This window comes from Eschrichtius robustus, chromosome 1 (assembly GCF_028021215.1).
Source record: "Eschrichtius robustus isolate mEscRob2 chromosome 1, mEscRob2.pri, whole genome shotgun sequence".
Taxonomy (NCBI): Eukaryota; Metazoa; Chordata; class Mammalia; order Artiodactyla; family Eschrichtiidae; genus Eschrichtius; species Eschrichtius robustus.
In genome coordinates, this window is record NC_090824.1 from 90,806,065 (window position 1) to 90,819,796 (window position 13,732).

The 13,732-nt window shown below is 40.5% G+C and overlaps 1 protein-coding gene across 1 annotated transcript; it reads right to left on the reverse strand.

Annotated features, from left to right (window-relative positions):
* Nucleotides 1-930: 930 nt before the first annotated feature.
* On the reverse strand, nt 931-13,285 carry MFAP1 (microfibril associated protein 1). Its single transcript, XM_068550671.1, has 9 exons — nt 13,057-13,285; nt 9,311-9,530; nt 8,037-8,166; nt 7,331-7,518; nt 6,700-6,808; nt 6,437-6,597; nt 4,607-4,766; nt 1,803-1,892; nt 931-1,706 (listed from the first exon to the last, which is right to left on the reverse strand). Exons 1-9 carry the CDS (start codon nt 13,133-13,135, stop codon nt 1,524-1,526), a joined length of 1,320 nt encoding a protein of 439 aa, XP_068406772.1. The 5' UTR covers nt 13,136-13,285; the 3' UTR covers nt 931-1,523.
* Between the last annotated feature and the right edge of the window lie 447 nt (nt 13,286-13,732).

The following is a 13,732-nucleotide window of genomic DNA, read 5'->3' on the forward strand; positions in this document are numbered from 1 at the left end:
TCACTCTCATTTTGGCTCTAGGATAATTCTTAGATTGTATCTCCTTCTGGCACATGCAAGTGACTTCATATTAATTATTTGCACTCGTATTTTTATTCTAGGACATTTAAGGATTTATGAGTGACTCTTCTAGTGGGGCATTTAAAGATTGTGAAAAGACCTTGCCTGTCTCATTTTTTAAAAAAAGGTATTTATTTTTGGCTGAGTTGGGTCTTCATTGCTGCGCGCGGGCTTTCTCTAGTTGTGGCGAGCAGGGGCTACTCTTGGTTGCAATGCACAGGCTTCTCATTGCAGTGGCTTCTCTTGTGGAGCACGGGATCTAGGCGCGTGGGCTTCAGTAGTTGCAGCATGTGGGCTCAGTAGCTGTGGCTCATGGGCTCTAGAGCGCAGGCTCAGTAGTTGTGGTACACAGGCTTAGTTGCTCCGCAGCATGTGGGATCTTCCCAGACCAGGGCTCGAACCCGTGTCCCCTGCATTGGCAGGCGGATTCTTAACCACTGTGCCACCAAGGAAGTCCCCCCCTTCTCATTTTTTAATGCAATTTAGAGATAGTCTTCCCACTGGTTAAATGTCGTTCCTTATAACCCCTGGGACTCCTAATGCTCTGCCACACGCACAGTGGTCATGTGGTAAATATTAAATGGAAAAATTAAACTCTGCCAGTGACGTCTAGCATGTTGTCGCTACATTGCAACTCAGCACTGTGCCCTCGATATATGAGCTGGGCAAGGAGAAGATACTAGTATGCTACATGGATTCCTCATTTCATGTGTCCTGTTTTGTTCTATATACAGCTACAGTTTAGACAGCAAGGACAACCACATACACGTTTGCTCACGGAATAAATCTAGGTGCCACTTACAATACAGCCTGTCTAGCATCTGTGCTGGTTTCTGAGATCAAAGGGGATGATTAAAATGTGAAACATCATTTGCCTGCAATTCCCTGCTGTCTTTTATTTTAGTTAATAGGTAGATAATAGTCAGCCTGCACATTTTATTTCTGGTATGCTAAAAAACCTCTTGGTGTATGATTCTTTTATTTCTTGACACAAACACACATAAATGGATCAAAAAGTAATGTTCATCTAGAAAAATTTACCCCAAAAATGCAGAACAGGTTTCAATGAGCTTAGATTTCCTGTACGGTAGAAGTAATGCATTGTCTGCTTACATGCCCATCCATTTTTCTAACCCAAGCTAAGGGTTGGAAAAAGAAACCTGGAATAGTCCCAAGTGAATATGGGAAGCCAGAGCAGTAATGAAGTTGAAGAGTTCTCAGAAATAGTCCTAAGTGGGGAGCCTCTAATCCTACCTGGACAGTGCTTTTCTGCAGGTTTCTCAGCATGAGTCCAAACCTCACAAAGCACCTTCAAAGACTAGGTTTGCCCAGTGTCACAAGTATGGCAGTAGGCTCAGCAGGCTGGATACAGGGGCCATGTAAATAGTAGTAAAAACAAATCAAGGACCAGATGCTGAGATTTCCTCTTGTGTCCCACAGTTGGAAGAATAAGTAGTTGAACTCTAAGTAGTTTTCCGCTTCTTGGCAGATGGCCGCTCAAATACATCTCGTACCCCAGCTGCCTTTTGTTTAAAGAACTTTGTGTTCTGGGCACTCTCTTGGCCCCATGCTGAGTCAAAGGAGGTGGTGTCTTGATCCACGAGGTGGGTGTATTTGGTACGACCAGAGCGTCCAAAGTTCTTGACCTGTTAGGATAGATGATGAGTTATACCACCAGACATATCATGTCACAGCCCTCAATACGTTACTTTTCTCTTTCATGTCATTAAGGTACCCCATACCTGCATGACTTTGGGAAGAATGGTTTTGTTGAAATGATCCTCCAGGGTAGGTGCGCTGAAATCTCTCTTGTATACTTCTTCATCCTCATCCTGTAGAAAAGAGTCTTATCAGTCTTCTGGTTTTATTTCTCATATATTCAAACTACGTTTTTTTTAGAGATCATTTTTTAAAACCATTTTACTTTTTTATTATTTTAATTAATTAATTTTTTTGGGCCGTGCTGTGCTGCATGTGGGATCTTAGTTCCCCAACCAGGGATCGAACCCGTGCCCCCTGCAGTGGAAGCGCACAGTCGTAACCACTGGACCACCAGGGAAGTCCCTCAAACTACAGATTTATTAAATTTTACAACAAGGGATAAAAAGAAAGCAGAGGGTATTGAACCTATTGAACCAAGAGCTTACATCTAGTTGAGGAGATGATAATCTTTTTTTCCTTTGTGTTGTCTTTTTCCTTCCTAAGTGTAGACATTTCCTGAAGGTTGGCTATATTCTTCTCTGCACTCAACATGTTCATTCACTCACATGATTTCAACTTCGTACAGGCCTCTCAAATCTCCAATCCTGATTCATCTACTGCCCAATACACATCTTAGCTTGGGTATTCTGGGATTTCAAACTCACATCTAAAGTGAAAACTGTATCCCTAACCTTTCTAAATCAGCCTCTTCCTGACTTAACTTCTGTTAATAGGACTAACATTCTCTCAGTTACCTAGATTCTCATTACCTGGGTTATTATAATTTTTCCCTGCAATCAATCTTACACATTTCATGGGATTAATGTTTCTAGAACACAACTCTCATTATACCTCTGTTCTGCTCAAAAACTTTCAATGGTTCTCTACTTTATTAAATAAGCACAGTTCCTCTGTGTACTAGTCAAGGCCAAATGCTATGTAGCCTTAATCTACTCCTTACCTTTACAGATGATACTTTTTGCCTCCATTTCTTGTTCCTTTACATGGAATGTCTTCCTACCCCTGAATGTCAGGAAGTCTATACATCTTAATTTTTTTAAAATAAAGATTTATTTGGCTACACTGGGTCTTCGTTGCAGCAGGTGGGATCTAGTTCCCTGACCAGGGGTCAAACCTGAGCTCCCTGCATTGGGAGTGTGGAGCCTTAGCCACTGGACCACCAGGGAAGTTCAAGAAAGTCTATATATCTTAACTGTCACCTCCTTGATGTTACCCTTTTCAATCTTCTACCAAATGTAACACCTCTCTCTTTGGAAGTCCCTTAGTACTTTCACTGTTCCTTATGTTACAGTAGATATTTGCCTTAGCTCTATTATTAGATTGTAAGCCTTCTGAGGGCAAGGATTATATAACCTGTAGCTGTGCTAAACAGTAGTACCCTTCATACAGTAAATGCTCAAAAGGTTTACTTAATGAACTGTATAAAATAACTATAGAGAATAGTTTCAAATCAACATATAAGTAAGACTATAATGTTATGATACAGATCATAAACATATGTGCTGAAAGAATTAAAATAGTACCATTTTGGTTAAGCAAAGTTTCATGGAAGAGCTGAGTCCTTTAACCAAACATACTTTCAGAGTAATCTTTTCCCTTCAGCTATAGAAAGGCCAATTTAAAGGTAGGACAATTAAGCAGGTTTCATGAAACCAACTTTTCTCCTTGTTAGAGTCTGAGAGTCCCTCATTTAATCTCAGAAGCCATTTCAACTTCACTCTCCTTGTCCAGATGAGAAGAGTTGATATTTGAGTATGTGCACCAAAAGACTCTCACATAAACCTTTCCTTAGGTATCACAGTCAGCAATGCACTGCTTCCTTAAGGAGCTTGATTATTAAAGCTGCTGAAGTGCTTAAGCAATGATATTTTATGACTTTGAAGCAGTATTAAGAAGTAATTCATAATCTCCACTGACTCCTATCTTGAAAACTACATGGGCTGGAAAACTACATAATAAGCAAACATTTCCTGCTGAGCAGATAGACTGAAACTGATTTTGGAGGGAGAGGAGTAAGGAATCCTCCAGTGAAGTTTTAAAAATTTTCTACAGTGAAAGGCAGGAATTAGCTGCAGTAGGGATATTTAAGGTTTGCTATACAGCATTTGAAAAAGCTAGTCTAGTTTTTGATAAAAACTTCTTTAACATCAGGAAATAGTTTGACAAACCACATGCTATTAGAGTAATAAATGTAACCAATTCTCCCGTTCCCTTTCCTGCTATCTCTCTATTAAGGAATTATCACGAGTGTTAACCCAAATAATTTAGAAGAAGTCCTTTTCACTTTATACAGGGTTAATGGACTGACATTTTGACTTTGGTTTTTATATGAAGAACAAAGATGATGACATTACACATAATGGTTAGATAATTAACAATTTTTTTGGTTAGACTTAGTCACTTTCTGTCAGCTCAGAATGAAGTAAATTAAACTTATGCCACCCAAACATGAGTTAATGTAAAGCTCTTTGCAGAGCCCGGTTTTCTCATAACCAAAATTTCTCACTCAGCTATGGATAATGATATCTAAGTGATTTGGGGAACCCAAACAGTCTAGTATCTATATAGATCACTCTCTATTTCAGTTCCTCAATTCTTCTATTACATCATTTCCTCCTTCCGAGAGCTGGGGCCAGAAGAGAACAGTTGCTGCTACATCTAAAATCCTGTTGCCAATGCCTTCCTCTATTTGGTTTTATATTCTTCAGAGGCAAAAAGCAAATGAGAAAGTTGACCACTGGCAAGTGGAAGTAACATCCCAGGACCAGGGAAATGGGGAGTTATTCCTACTGCCCCATTTTCCCATTCTCTTTTCACTTCTTACCATGAAGAAGGCACCCCGGTGATAATACTTCTGTAAGAACTTATATTTGCCCTTAACAGCTTTGTTGGTAATGACTTTGCCATTTGCCCGAAGCTCAGCTCGCCTCTCTTCCTCAGTCAGGTTTCGCATGCGTTCAATTTCTGCTTTCTCCTTTTCAAGCCTGTCCAGAGAACAAAACTATTTATTAGTATCATTTTAGCTTCAGAAAGACCCAGTTATCTGAATATGACACAGTCCCACCTCCTTTCAACCATCATTCATCTTCATCAATTCTAGTTATTACCTGTTAGGAATCAAGATCGGGAGCTCAATAAATAAGAGGGTGATGTAGTCTTCATTATGCTCGCATGCTCGCAAGACCAAGTTTTGCAAACTTCTGAAAGTTGATTCTAGCCTTTTTGAGGTTTAGACATACTACCACTGCTTGATTTTATAACATTAGTAATTTCCCTTCTCTAAAAAGCCTTCTTAGTTTTAAAAAAATCAGAATTTACAGTAACTCTGGGGACTTCCCTGGTGGCGCAGTGGTTAAGAATCTGCCTGCCAATGCAGGGGACACGGGTTCGAGCCCTGGTCCGGGAAGATACCACATGCCGCAGAGCAGCTAAGCTCGTGTGCCACAACTACTGAGCCTGCGCTCTAGAGCCCGTGCGCCACAACTACTGAAGCCCGGTGCCTAGAGCCCGTGCTCTGCAACAAGAGAAGCCACCGCAATGAGAAGCCCATGCACCGAAACAAAGAGTAGCCCCCGCTCGCCACAAGTAGAGAAAGCCCACGCGCCAACAACGAAAACCCAACACAGCCAAAAATAAATAAATAAATAAATAAATTTATATATTAAAAAAACAAATAACTATAAAAGTTCAATGGTATTTCTTTAGTAATGTGCTTATATGTCACAAACCAAGGATCACCCTCATTAATTAAACTGCGTGACTTTAACCTTTTTTTTGGGGTGGAGAGTCATAGATCCCTTTTCTTCAAAAAATGCAAATAAACACATAATTTTTCATACAATGTTAAAGGGTACATGGACTCCTCGAAGCCCAGGATAAAAACCTTAGAAACTGCAGGCTGAGGACAGAGTCTTCTATTGAGGGATTACAATCTGGGATTACCCTCTCTCATTCCTAGTAATTTTTAGGAATGGGTGATGCAGCTCAGAAATGATTCTGCTCTAACACAGTGATTGTGGTAGATTATTTAAATGCCACAAATTCTTCCCCTCACAGTATGCATGTCCCTTTGCAGAAATGACATGTGAGCTTCAAAAGACCTTGCCAGCTTCCACCTTTGCCCTCTTAGAATGCTGCCCTGAGACCATTATGTAAGGAAACTAGTCTAGCCTACTGAAGAAGAAGTGAGGCATCATAACAGACTGCACCAACTACCAGACACATGAGTGAAGCCCAGTCAATCTTCCAGCTGGATGCAACTGCGTAAGAGAACCCAGGTGAAATCAGCAGAGGAACTGCATAGCCAACCTCCAAAATTGAGAGAAATAATTGTTTCAAGTCACTTACTTTTGGGTTGGGTTGTTATGCAACAACAGATAACTGATTACAGTGAGTAACTTGTGTGTGTCTACTAGGAAACTACTAAAGGGAGTATCAGCTGGCACTCTATCGTGGAGAAACACGGACAAAATGTGTTTCTTTTCCCTGATTTTATTGTAAAAGCCACATTCCAATGTATGGGGAACCCACCCAGTTGCAGGAACCCTAAAGGAAGCTAGAATGGAACTCATAGTAGGTGTGGAGCCTCAGAGCTACCCTACTAGGAACCTGTCCCACCAGTGGTATTAAACTCTAGGCCCATCCTATTACTCACGCTTCTCGATCTTCTCTGTCCCTCTTGATTCTCTTCAGCTCCCGAACTTTCCACGCCTCATATTCCTCCTCATCATTTTCATCGTCAGTATTGAGTGCATCCAGTGCAGCCAGGGACCGCTTGTTCTCCTCCAGCTCTTTCTTGGTCTCCTCTTCTACAATCTGGATAGGGAGAACAGTTCAACTGTTGGACTTCCTTACTCTCCTCAGACAGACCTAAACACACAACTCCCTGCACTCAATCCTCACAGCTACCCCCAGTACCTTGAGTGTGTACTTGCGCCTCTCCTCAGCCATGCGTTTGGCCTCCTGCTCCAGCTCCTTCTGTTTCAATGCTTCAGCCTCACGTTCCTGAACTGTTACCCGGTCCTTCCTACAGCACAGAGGTCCTGTTAATTACCCAAAGCCCTTAGAGTGGAGGTCTTTGTTCCCCTAAATTAAGTCCCATCCAAACCAGACAAAGCCCAACAATCTCTGGCTCTATTATTTGCAAAGAGCCAAAAATGGGAGTCATTCCCGGTTTTCAGAGCATCAAAATTCCATTCATCTTTGAGAATTGCCTGAATAGCAAGAAACCTGCTGGACTGTAGGATTTCTAGCCATTAGGAAAGGAATAGGAATTTGCTCTTCAAGCTTGATTTTGTGTTTAAAAGAATATAAGACCTTGGAAGGTATGTTTCCTTTAAGTGGAAAAGGAGATGTGAAAACAAACTCAGTCTCCCTGCTAACAAGATATTCCTCAGCAAATACCCTGCCGAGTTGGGACACTGGGCAGAAGACTTTTACTTGGTGCTTACATTTCAGAAGAGCGTGAGAGAGAAAAGAGGCTTCCATCTTCAGACCTGGAAAGCAGTAATTATTTCCAAGATTCAGGCCTGGTTTGTGAGATACTTACTTCCGAATGAAAACTGGCTTAAGGCGAGGCTCCATCTCATCTTCACTGTCTGTGTACTCTTCATACTCAGACTCTGATTCTGACTCCTCCCCAGAACGTCCCTCATCTTCCACCTCCATGACTTCCAACTCTTCATTTTTTCTCTCCTGCGCTCGTTGACGCATCATGCCACGGCGCCGTTCTATTTCCTGTCAAGTTGCATGTCCAAGCCAGTCAGCTAATTGGCCTGTGCTCTGAGATGTCTTTTTATTTTAACCTCATCAAGCTCAACAAATTCTGATATGAGTAAATGCAACTTAGTACCATTCTATTTCTTTTTTTTTTTAACATCTTTATTACAGTATAATTGCTTTACAATGGTGTGTTAGTTTCTGCTTTATAACAAAGTGAATCAGTTATACATATACATATGTCCCCATATCTCCTCCCTCTTGCATCTCCCTCCCTCCCACCCTCCCTATCCCACCCCTCTAGGTGGTCAGAAAGCACCGAGCTGATCTCCCTGTGCTATACGGCTGCTTCCCACTAGCTCTCTATTTTATGTTTAGTACCATTCTATTTCAATCCTATCCCCAATAAGCAGGGAACACTGGATCAGACTTCTGCCAAAAGCAGATATCTTGTGCCTTTAAGGCCTCATCAAAGGAGCACAAGCTCTAACTTCTTCTTGTACCCAGAAAGAACTTCCCACTTTCTGAAATTATACCTCATCATCAATCTCTTCCTCTTCTTCTTCACTGCTATCTTCTCGTTCCATGCGCCAAGCATCTCCTTCCACTTCAGAGTCACTTTCTCCAACCACTTCAGGTTCCACTATTTTCCGATGTCGAGCCAATCTGAAAGACAGTGTCCAAGTGTAACACCAACCTCACAAAAACGAAGGGGCATCAACCACATTTCCTTAGTCACAGAGCACCTGGACATTATGTTTGCTTTTATTAGCACTGAAGTCTTGAGATGAGGAAACCGAGGGGCAGATTAAAGAAACTAACTCAAAGTGTTAGAACAAATAGTCAAGTTGGACCCAAAACATTACATGTATGCTGAGGCACCCTGGGGCACTGCAACAAACGTAGATGGGTGCACTGGGATATATTTTAAAGCTCAAGGTAGTTCACAATTTCAACAGTATATCACACTATGTTTCCTTTCAATGATATATCTTAGTAAAACTGGGTTTTTTGGGCTGCTGTGATAAAAAGCAAGTACTGCATTAAAGTCAATATGCAACAGGAAATGAGTGACAGTGCCAATGTGACTCTAAGGTTTGAGAAGTTGTCAGTGCCCAAGAGACACGCAAACCCCAGTAGTAAGTAACTGTGGTTATGTAAAAATGAAATAAAAATGTTTTTTCTTTTATATATATTATATTTTTCAAGTGGCTAAGTTGCTATGACATAAATATTAAATCATTTGGATCTAACTATTTAATAAAATAAACAGAATTGTTTGGGCCCAGGGCTCTGTGAAAAAACTCCTGAGACAATATGAACTGTGAAAGTTTGGGGCCTCTGGCCTCCTCTGTAAGGTAATGTCTCAGTCAATACACAATACACAAAATCCCTCGTTGGGAGGCTCCCTTTCTGACATCAGTCCTTTTTTCCTACTTCATCAGTGTCATTTCTCCTCATTGGCCTTTAGAATAAATGCATGGATAAAATCAAATTTCTCAAATTTTATAAAACATCTTTGCGCTAAAAAGACTCCTCAACAAACCAACCAACGGTCTGTGTTTTCCATCCCCTTAATGAGTTATTATCCTAACCCCACTGTGCCTGTTTGCTCACTTGTAAAAATGGGGATAACAGTACCTACCTCATAAGGTTATTATGTGGATTACAAGAATTAGTAAATGTAATATACCTGGAACAGTGCCTGGCACGTAGTAAGTACTATTCAAGTATTAGCTATTACTGCTGTTGTTCCTATTAATTAACCTGTAGGAGTTCAGGTCCAGGGAAACATAACCCTAGTCATTACCTCTCCTCCACATCTTCACTAATACGGTTCTGCAAACGCCGTAGCCGAGGGTCACTAGATGAATCCTCCTCCTGTTCCTCAGGCTCTGCTTCTTGTTCTTTGGCTTTCTTAATGAACTGAAATTCTTCATCCTCCTCATCTGAGGACTCCATAGGGGCATAGTCTGGCCTCTTTCCCGACACATAACGTTTTACCTTCACTTTTTCCATCGAAATCTCACCTGGGTGAGAAAGATAACTTATGTTTCAGTAGCCTCTTTCCCAATGTCCTTCAACCCTTGGCCTTTCCAGGTAGAGCCCTGTATTCCTGGCAAACCAGAGTCCAAGCAGGAGAAGAAGAGAGCCATTACCCAACCATCTACTCATCTAATGTTGTTTTCTTACAAAGGCCAAGTCATGCGAAGGTCTTCTTGTGAACACCAACACTTAATGATAATGAGGCTTAGCTTGGGTACAATGAAGTGGAGGAAGGTGGGCAGTGAAACAATAGAAGAAGTCCCCCCAAATAGGGAGACTACCTCCAACACAAATTCATGCTATTCCACCTCAACTATGTGCTTAAGCGAATTATTTGTAATAGTGCCCAGCACACAGTAAGGATGACTTAAGTGGGAATATAAACTTAAAATACTGCTCATTCTTTTAGTTCGAGACTTTTCCGTGGCAGCCTTTATAAATTACCATATAACGCAATCTTATAATCTTTATTTCTACCTTCTTTTCTTTTAGCTTATGTGCTATCAAACCTGCAAGAGTAGATTACCTGTGTTTTACAAATACCAACAATTCCAGTGAACAGAAAATCAGTGAAAACCAACAAATTTTACAAGATGAATAACCAAACTGTACAATTCAAGGGAAAATTTTAGGTGGATTTCACTTATGAACATATACAAAAATACTAAATAACGTAATAGCAAATGTATTCAGGCAGTGTAAAAACTAACCAAAAAACCCCTCTAAGCTATAGTGACATAACAGGATTTAGCCCAGGACTACAAGCATGGCTTAACCTTAGAAAGTTAACAGGGGAAAAAGTAATGTACTATTTAAAGTTTATATATTTATGGGACTTCCCTGGTGGTCCAGTGGTAAAGAATCCACCTTCCAATGCAGGGGACGCGAGTTCGATCCCTGATTGGGGAACTAAGATCCCACACGCCGCAGGGCAACTAAGCCAGCGCGCCACAACTACTGAGCTCGCGTGCCTCAACGAGAGAGCCCACGTGTCGCAACTAAGACCCGACGCAGCCAAAAAAATAAATAAAATAAAAAAATAAAATAAATAAATATTAAAAAAAAGAATGAGAAATCACAAAATAAAAATTAAAAAAATAAAGTTTATATATTTAAAGTGACATAATCTAACAATAGATACAGCAAACATTATATTTAATGATAAAACATTAGAAGCATTCCTTTAAAAAACAGTGGGCATCATTAGGTTGTCCCTATCATATCTTCTGACCAACATTATATATATTATGGTTTTAATTAGCACAATAAGAAAAGAAAAAGAGATAAAAGGTAAGAATTGAAAAGGAAGAAACTGCCACAATTTACAGACTACATGATTACTTATGTAGAAAATACAAGATAACCAACAGATAAGTTAAAAAAAATTCAAGAAGAATGCTGGATAAACGTTAGATAAAAATAAATGTGCCTGTACATCGGCTACCTATAATTAGATAATACAGTTTAAAAATACTATTTACAATAGCAACTAATCTGTAACATACTAAGGAATAAATCAACAAATGACATAGGCCTTTAGGAGGAAAAATATATAATTGTATTTAAAGATATAAAAGATCAAAATAAACGGAGAAATATATCATGTTCAAGGATGAGAAGTTGGCAACTGTGCCCAAGTTGATCGATAAATGTGTGGTCTATAATTTTAATGCAATTTCATTAAAAGCTGTTCCCAGGCTGATTTTAAAATCATATGGAAGAACAGGAGGTCAAAAAGAGCCAAGACAATTCTGAAGAACAAGGTGAGGTAAAAGACTTTAACAGATACCTCAGCAAAGAAGATATAAAGATGGCAAATAAGCATGTGAAAAGATGCTCCACACTATATGTCTTCAGGGAAATGCAAATTAAAAAAACAATGAGATACCACAACACACATATTAGGCTGTCCAAAATCCAGAGTTCTGACAATACCAAATGCTGGTGAGAATGTGGAGCAACAGGAACTCTAATTCACTGCTGGTGGGAATGCAAAATGGCACAACCACTTTGGAAGATAGTTTGGTGGTTTCTTACAAAACTAAGCATACTCTTACCATATGATTCAGCAATTGTACTCCTTGGTATTTACCCAAAGGACTTGAAAACTTATGTCCACACAAAAACCTGCACACGTATATTTACTGCAGCTTTGTTCATAACTGCCAAAACTTGTAAGCAACCAAGATGTCCTTTACCAGGTGAATGGGTAAATAGACCGTGGTACATCCAGATGATGGAATATTACTCAGCAATTAAAAAAAAAAGAGCTATCAAGCCATGAAAAGATACGAAGGAACCTTAAATGCATAGTAAAAATACTGTGTGATACCATAATGATGAATAAATGTCCCTATACATTTGTCCAAATCTACAGAATGTACAACACCAGAGTGAACCTTAATGTAAACTACCGACTTTGGGTGATAATGATGTGTCAATGGAGGTTCACCCTACCCTAGAGAAATTCTTACACAAGTGCACGAAAGAGACATGTTTAAGCACTGTTTGTAACAGGAGAAAAAGTAACAAAACAACACTGTCCTTCAGCAGGGAGCAAACTGTGGTTTAATTATATAATGGAACTCATAAGCAGTTAAAATGAATGAATAAGATTTTCATGTATTCAAAGAATACTTCTCAAAAAACATGTTGAGTCAAAAAAAAAAAAAAAAAGGCAGGTTGCACAAGGATAGGCACCGTATATTTAAAAAAAAAAAAAGAATTGACAATATTTTTCAAATACTTTACTGAAAAAACTCTAACTTTCAGTCTGACTTCCCAAACAGGTACAGTTTTCCTTCATCCATCTGCACCCATCCTTTAAAGATCAAGTTAAATACCCCAATCTGAAGAAATTATTCCTTCTCTGCCCTCCCTAAGCACTTCGTTTATATCACCTATGTGACAGGTATTATAGGTGCGAAAGACCGTACACCTGCTTAGAATGTGCCTCTTTTTGCATATCTCACATCTAGTAGACTATGAGTTCCTAACACCACTGTCTTACACCATTTTGTATTCAATTTAACAAATACAGGCATTGCGTTGGTTGAAGGGATAAAAAGTTTAATAAGACAGAGTTCCTGCCTCAAGGAGGTTATGAGCTTATGATGTAGTAGAGAAAGATGGACATGTAATTAACAACCGTAAGAGTTATAAAAGCATCATAAACTGACTATGGATAACAAAAGAGAGATTGTATCCCACACAACGCCTTGCAAACAGCAGGCATTCACTATATTTATTAGTCTAACTTATTGGTGGAGGCCAAGGCAACAGGGTGCTTGCTGTAGGAGAGAGCACACAGGCTCTAGTAACAGGATGAGACGGAAGTAGCTTTTTTTTCCCCTAAGCAACGCGATTGGAGGCCCGTTTGATGGGGAAAGTCGAAGAAATAGGGGGCAAGTTCGTAACGGTCGCTGGGGTTGAGGTGGTGGGCCCGGGATAGGTTTGGAATATGCTGGGGAAAGAGGTAAGATCCGAGTGGAAAGCCGCTCAGCACAGTACCTTTCTCATTGCGAACCGGGACGGCCCCAGCCGTAGACTGAATGGGCGGTTGTTTCATGAGTGAGCTTGGGACCGACATGTTGACGGCAGCGGCAGCGACTCCCAAAACTTGACTGATTCCAAACTGAACAGAACAGAACAACGTCAACGAACAGAAAAAAACCTCTTCCCCGAAGGCCACTGTACACTGCTGCGCCACCGATAGAAACACCTCTTACGGCTGAGCTAGAAAAACCGGAAATACGCGACCAGAGGATTGTGGGATTGTGGAGGACGTCTGGGCGTCTACGGCTAGAACGTCGAGTCTGTTACTGCGCATGTTCATAGGCCGCCCTGGCCTCCTCAGTCTCGCAGTATTTGGATGCCCTTTCTGGCGGGAAGTTGCTTCCGCTGGGCTTTGCTGTTGAGACCCTGCGGCGAGGAAAGGCCGAATGAGAGGTTTCGCTCGTTAGGGTTGGTTTGAAGCCGAGGAAAATCGGGTAGTGAGGGATAAGAAACTGAGGAGATAGTGAAGGGCGGTTTGTCCAGATTGTTGAAAGCTCAGAATTAGAGTTTAATCGGAATAGAAATCTTGTTAGTAGCACCTGATTAGCTCAGTTGATGAGGCTGAGCGGGTTGTGGTGAAGTATTTTTTGGTCACGTGAGGGCAAGTGGTGGTAATTTAGGCCAGTGGCAA